Source organism: Zingiber officinale, chromosome 5A (assembly GCF_018446385.1).
Source record: "Zingiber officinale cultivar Zhangliang chromosome 5A, Zo_v1.1, whole genome shotgun sequence".
Classification (NCBI taxonomy): Eukaryota; Viridiplantae; Streptophyta; class Magnoliopsida; order Zingiberales; family Zingiberaceae; genus Zingiber; species Zingiber officinale.
In genome coordinates this window covers 122,415,969-122,422,586 of record NC_055994.1, presented here as the reverse complement: position 1 = coordinate 122,422,586, position 6,618 = coordinate 122,415,969, and the positions used below count along the sequence as shown (strand labels likewise).

The 6,618-nt window shown below is 34.2% G+C and overlaps 1 protein-coding gene across 3 annotated transcripts; it reads left to right on the top strand.

The window, feature by feature from the left end:
• Nucleotides 1-2,347: 2,347 nt before the first annotated feature.
• LOC121983186 (nuclear pore complex protein NUP155-like) lies at nt 2,348-4,468 on the top strand. 3 transcript variants are annotated; one of them, XM_042536142.1, is made up of 4 exons: nt 2,350-2,654; nt 2,861-2,935; nt 3,845-3,988; nt 4,085-4,468. In XM_042536142.1, exons 2-4 carry the CDS (start codon nt 2,924-2,926, stop codon nt 4,373-4,375), a joined length of 447 nt encoding a protein of 148 aa, XP_042392076.1. In that variant the 5' UTR covers nt 2,350-2,654; nt 2,861-2,923; the 3' UTR covers nt 4,376-4,468. The 3 variants fall into 3 exon arrangements, 2 of the variants coding, with proteins under 2 accessions (XP_042392075.1, XP_042392076.1); XM_042536141.1 differs by lacking the exon at nt 2,861-2,935 and having other exon boundaries at nt 2,348-2,654; nt 3,817-3,988; XR_006112418.1 differs by lacking the exon at nt 2,861-2,935 and having other exon boundaries at nt 2,361-2,654.
• Nucleotides 4,469-6,618: the final 2,150 nt, after the last annotated feature.

Genomic DNA, 6,618 nt, shown 5'->3' with positions numbered 1-6,618 from the left:
ATTTTATCCCCATCGCAATGGATCGCAACAGTTGACTTTGAGATAAACTTTCTAGTCTAGGTGCCTGGACCCTCTCCGGGTGCCCGGACCCGCTTAAACCTAATCCGCATTCGAGGGCGCCTTTGGGGGCGCCCTCGGCACCGAGGTGGTCCGGGCGCCTGGACCAGATCTGGGGGCCCGGAGTTTAGGCACCTGAAATTGCTCCTGGAGCTCGGACCACAGTCAACATCCAATTGAATTTTCGTCCGGGTCTTTCGCTCCAGCTCCGCTTACTAGGGTGATTTCGGCCATCCGGAATAGGGCTAACTCGAACTCATTTTCTGGCCTTCTCGAGCAACCTTTCGCTCCGGCTTCTCATCCCTCAGAACTGCAGCGTGATTCTTTCTCATCCTCCATCTTACTCTTCCGTAGCACATCGTCCCTCGGACGCACCGAGCCCGTCAACTCTCTCACGTGTCGTTCTTCTCGCTAGCTGCATTTTTCGCTCGACCTCTTGTGCTCCTAAGTTCCTACACACTTAGACACAAAGACATCAAAACATAATCGGACCTAATTTGACTTGGTTGATCATATCAAAACTATCCCAAGGTACTTACAATCTCTCCCTTTTTGATGTGAGCAATCCCAAGCTAAGTTAGGGTAAACCACAAATAAGTAACAGTAAAAAATTACAAGTACATGATTTTTTAAAAAATATACCCTCCCCTTAGACTTAATCTTTAATTCTTCCCCTTTGATTACATTAAAATGGGGTAATCCCTGGAAAATAACTTAATAAATTTAAATCACAATCTAAGGGATAAAAATAGGGTGATTGTTATCCAAAAAAATCAGGAATATTTAAATTTCAAAAATCTGAATTTTTATAATTTAAAAAAATAAAATTATTTTTAATTATTCAAAAATTTTGAGAGTTTTTGTAATTGTTAAGCATAAATATCCAAAGCTAAAATAAAATTTTCATGAAATTAAATTGATTTTACGTATATATAAATAAAGATCTATTTTCATTTAAAAATTACTTAAGAATAGTTTCTAAGCTAAAAAAATCTTCAACAACTTTTTAATTATGTATTATAGTAAGTAACTTTGCAGATAAAATAAATTTTCAGAAAATAAGTTTTCTAGAATTTTTAATATTAAAAATTTACATTTAGAAAAATAATTCAAGGAAAATTCACCAACGATAAAAAAAAAATTAAAAATATTTTTATTGATAGAGAAAATGATGAAGTTTCAAAAAAAAATAAATTTTGCAAAAAATAGCACTGCAAGATATTTTTAATTAAAAATATGAATTTTGTTAACAAAAAAATGATATAAAAATAATACAACGATCATAAAATTCAAATTTTTCTTCATAGATGAGTAATGGAATTTTCTTTCTCAGAAAAATTAAATTATAATTAATTTCTCATAGAAATTATGCAAAGAAATTTATTTGATAATAAAAAGTATGATATATAAAAAAAATTAATTTATGCATGATTTTGAAACCCAAAATAAGTTCCTTCCAACTGGATTAATTAAAAAAAATTTAGGAATATACTTTGGTGACAATTTTCTGATTTGGTTATTATGATATCACTACAAGAATTCTGACTTTTAGCGACGCATAGTACAGTCAACGTCGCAAAATACGACCTTTTGGTGATGCATGGAATGTTTCGCGTCGCTAAAAGATAGACCATTATGAGGGAATTTTCTCACATTTATTTTGTATCATTTAGCGACGCATTAAACAATACGCGTCGTCAAATGAAGACCTTTGGCGACACACACATCACTCCACGTCGCTAAAAGATAGCGCAAATTTTCCCTGGATCATTTGGCGACACGACATAGAAAACACGTCGCCAAATGTGACACTATAGCGACACATTCTGCACTCAACGTCACTAATAGTAGTGGAAATTTTTCCCACCTCAAATTGTGATTATTTGGCGGCGTAGATACATTAACTGTCGCTAAAATAAAATTCAAAAAAAATTTCAAAATTTTTTATAAATTATAAATTAAAATAAAAATCATTTGAAAAAATATTAGAAAGAAATTTATTAAATAATTATTATTTTAATTTATTTTAATAAATTAACGACTCATATTCTCTTGTAACAAAATTATAAATCAAAATAAATATCATTTAAAAAATAAATCAAACAAATTATTAAATAATTAATATTTTAATTTATTTTAATAAATTAACTGTTGGTATTGTCTTTTAACAATATTATAAATCAAAATAAATATCAATTAAAAACGAATCAAATAAATTATTAAATAATTCTTATTTTATTTTATTTTAATGCATTAAAACCCCATGCTTTTGAGATAGCATTGCGGATGCCCTTATTTCGTTTTATTCCCATTCCCCACCGCTCTTACCTCAAACCAAACGCCCACAAGTTGCTCTTACATCCCAGGTAATCCGTCGCGGTGTTTCTATCGTAGCATAGGGTTTGCGGCAGCTGCGCGGCCCTCCGACGATCGCGTAATGGCGTGGGGGCGACGAAACCGTGGGACTGGATGTAGCCTCCGTCGACCTCCATGTCACCGAGCGCATCGGCAGGGACATCGCCGGCCGCCTCGACCTCGAGGAGGCTATCGAAGCCTCGCTCTATGCTAGCCTCCCCTACTCCACCCTCCCCAAAGAGGTACCTCGCTCTCTGTTGGGAATCTAATTGTTGCAGAGTGGTTGTTGATTCTGAATGAAGTTGATCACGATAAATATGATAATGTTCACCGAATTTTGAATTAGGAACTCCTGTTCTTATAGGAGAAAAGGAAATTTTGGAGAAGTATATTTAGGTCGCTTTTGTTAGAAAGGTATACACTTGGTTAGTGCTTTTTTACTTTCCAGATTTCCAATCATGGACTTCACTTCTGTCGAGTTGCAGTTCGTAGATTCACTGATATTACTACTATGACAATCCAGGTAAGACTAACACAAGAAGAATCACTTTGCTACTGTTAATAACAATTAGATTTTTTTACTATCCACACCTAGGCCTTTCTCATTGGTACACAACTGGAGCAGACCAGGATGGCATTGAAACTGATGTTTTTGATGATTGGCCTTTTTTTTTTTAATCTGTCATTCGGCTAAGAAGGAAAGGAGTACTATTTTGAAAATGTTGGTTTTCCTATAAAATAAGTGCTCTTGCATTAATGAAAAAGAAACTCTTGATCCAAAAGTATTTGTTGTATGCATAAAATTCTATTTACAAATTATTTAAACTGACTTTTGGTTAATTTAGTGATCTTGGGCCGATGCTGGTTGTTTAATTTTTCCAATTAGATAAACTAGGAGGAAGATGCTTGAATGGAAAATGACAATGAGTTATTCTGATCTCAGGAATGAAATTATCTGTAAATAAGATTGATTCAAACAGCAAACTAAATCTATGACTCAACATACTTAAAACCCTTCTTGCATAGTGCATCTAAGTAGTTAACATAATGTTGAAGCAATATTTTTATCTACAAAGTACACATTTCTGTAATTATCAATATCTTTGATCCATTAATTTGTTCCTTCGATGGAGTCTTTGTGGAACATCTTCCATATTTGTGGAACATCTTCCTCTTTCTTCAGGGCTTTGCTCTCCGACCGACTATAAAACTGAAAGTGATAGTTGGTTAATATAGTATATAAATATCCAACGAAGAAACATTAATGTTCAATTAAGACAATGATTTAGTAATATTAGTGTAGGACGAAAGAGATCTTCAAAAAGTGAATCTGGTATCCTTTATTTTGAAATATTTTTTTAATGAAGGTATTTTTAGTCTTCTCATGTTTCTGATAATGCTCAGATATGCTTGGAAATGCACAACTTTTCAGATTATTCTGTGTGAAGCTCTTTCTAGAGGTGGAGTTGCAGAAGCATGTTCTGTAGTAAAGAGGGTCGGTTCAAATATCTATACTGGAGTGGAGGGTCGCTTGTCTTTAGAGATTATTTATCTTCATCTTGAAATGGCTGCTTCGGTAAAATTTGTGTTCTCACCCCAATTGTTCTTTATTAAAGTTCAACTTTTCTGTTAATATTTGTATATCTATTAATTTTCTGTTTTACTTGTCTAGCAATGTATGAATATTCTACAAACAGGCCTCATCATACGTGCTAGAGCCCTTCTTGCTGCTTGTAAGGTTGAACCAAAGCCTGTATTAAGCACATATGATCAACTTTTATCATATGGAGCTATTTTACCTTCGCCAAACCTGAACCTTCGCTGTCTGAGATCTGTTCTTGTTGTACTCTGTGAGTGGGTTGGGCCTGTATTTGCACATACATTAGGGACCACAGCTGTTGGCGCTTCTCCAATCCTTGGTGGATTACTCTTGTTACTGTTGGTTGCTACTCGGAAAACCTAGAGGTTCCACTGTACAAAAATTTTGTACAAAGATCTGAACCTTTTCCTAGCTACCATGTATTCTTTTAAATTAAATTTTGGATCGCCTGCGGAACTTAACACGTTTGATCCAAAACTTAATCTATTTGTTCTTTTAGGTTTTGACTTGGATTTCCTGCGGAACTTAACACATTCGACCCAAATTACCTTAAGTTATTAATTCCATTAAATATTAATTTCCATAATTGGTTCCCAGTACTGACGTGGCGAGGCACATGACCTTCTTGGATATGGGAGCAACCACCACCGACTAGACAAAACCTTTTATAGAAATCTAATATTTAATTTCCTAAAATAACTTTAGGTTAACCGAAAAGAACAATCAAATCACAAGGAAAAATAAAACAAAAGAACACAACTTCGAAAAACATATTCGAAATACTAGAATCGTAAGTCTCTTGTATTTGATATTATTTTCATAAATAACTAGCATGATGCGGAAAGAAAAATTACTAGTTATACCTTCTAGAAAGACCTCTTGATCTTCTACCGTATTCCTCTTCTAACCTCGGACATTGTGTGGGCAACGATCTTCCGAGATGAGAAACCACCAAGCACCTTCTTCTCCTCCTAGCTAGGTTCGGCCAACACAAAGAAGCTTCACCAAGGACGAAGAACAAAACACCAACCAAGCTCCAAGGGATACAAGCTTTCTCTCCTTCTTCTTCTTCTTCTCCAAGTAGTATCCGGCCACCACAAGAGCTTCAAGCCAATAGAGAAGGTTCGGCCACAACCAAGAGGAAGAGAGGAAGAGAGGTTGGCCGGCCACAACATCAAGGAAAAGAGGGAGAGAAATAATAGAGGTTGTTCACCATGTAACCTTCTCTACCCCCTCTTTTATAATCCTTGGTCTTGGCAAATAAGGAAATTTAATTAAAAACTTCCTTAATTCTTTTGCCATGAAAAAGAAAATTTTATTTAATTAAAAATAATTTTCCTTTTCTCAATTTACATGGCCGGCCACCATCAAGCTATAAACAAGGAGAGTTTTAATTAATTAAAACTTTCTAATTTGTCTCCAGAAATTTATAAAAAAATTTCTCCAATAATTTTCCCTTCATGGTGGTTAATAAAAAGGAAATTTAATAAATTAAAATCTTTCTTTTAAACATGTGGATAAAAAGAAAGTTATCTCTAAAAATTAAAATCTCTCTTAATGTACAAATAAGGAAAGATATCAAATCTTTTCTTAATCTTTTGTAGAAACTAATAAAAGAGAATTATTAATTTTTAAACTTTCTTTTAAATCATGAACATGGTTAAAAAGGAAAGTTTTCTTAAAATTTAAAATCCTCCTTTAATCAACAAATAAGGAAAGATTTCAAATTTTAAACTCTCTTTTAAACATGTAGATGATTTACAAATAAGGAAAGTTTTTACCAAAAATTAAAATCATCCTTTTAAACTACAAATAAAGAAAGAGATTAATCTCTTCTCTTAATCTATTGTAGAAAGCTATAAAAGAAAATTTTTAATTTTTAAACTCTCTTTTAAAATCATGATATCCACATAAGAAATAATTTTAATAAAAATCCTTTTAATATTCTAGTGGTCAGCCACCTAAGCTTGGGACCCAAGCTTTGGCCTACCACCTTCATGGCTCATCCACTTGGTCTTGCCCTAGCTTGGGTTCCAAGCTAGCTTGGCCGGCCCCATTGGATGGGTAAGAAGGTGAGTATGCGGTGGGTATAAATCTCTATATACTAGAGGCTACGATAGGGACCGAGAGGAGGAATTGATTTTGGTCTCCCGATGAAATTAAGCATCCCGTGTTCGCCTGAACACACAACTTAATTTCATCAATAATAATTCATTCCACTAAAGAACTATTATTGAACTACGCACCAATCCCAAATTACATTTTGGGCTCCTTCTTATTATGAGTGTGTTAGTCTCCCTGTGTTTAAGATAATAAATGTCCACTAATTAAGTAAGTTACTGACAACTCACTTAATTAATATCTAGCTCCAAGAGTAGTACCACTCAACTTCATCGTCATGTCGGACTAAGTCCACTGCGCAGGGTTTAACACGACAATCCTTATGAGCTCCTCTTGGGGACATTCTCAACCTAGATCACTAGGACACAGTTTCCTTCTATAATCAACAACACACACTATAAGTGATATCATTTCCCAACTTATCGGGCTTATTGATTCATCGAACTAAATCTCACCCATTGATAAATTAAAGAAATAAATATCAA

Coding starts and splice junctions, on each gene's coding strand:
- LOC121983186 (XM_042536141.1), top strand. CDS start 2,548: ATGTCACCGAGCGCATCGGCAGGGACATCGCCGGCCGCCTCGACCTCG. Junction 2,655..3,816: donor ACTCCACCCTCCCCAAAGAG/GTACCTCGCTCT, acceptor GATAATGCTCAG/ATATGCTTGGAAATGCACAA. Junction 3,989..4,084: donor ATCTTGAAATGGCTGCTTCG/GTAAAATTTGTG, acceptor TTACTTGTCTAG/CAATGTATGAATATTCTACA.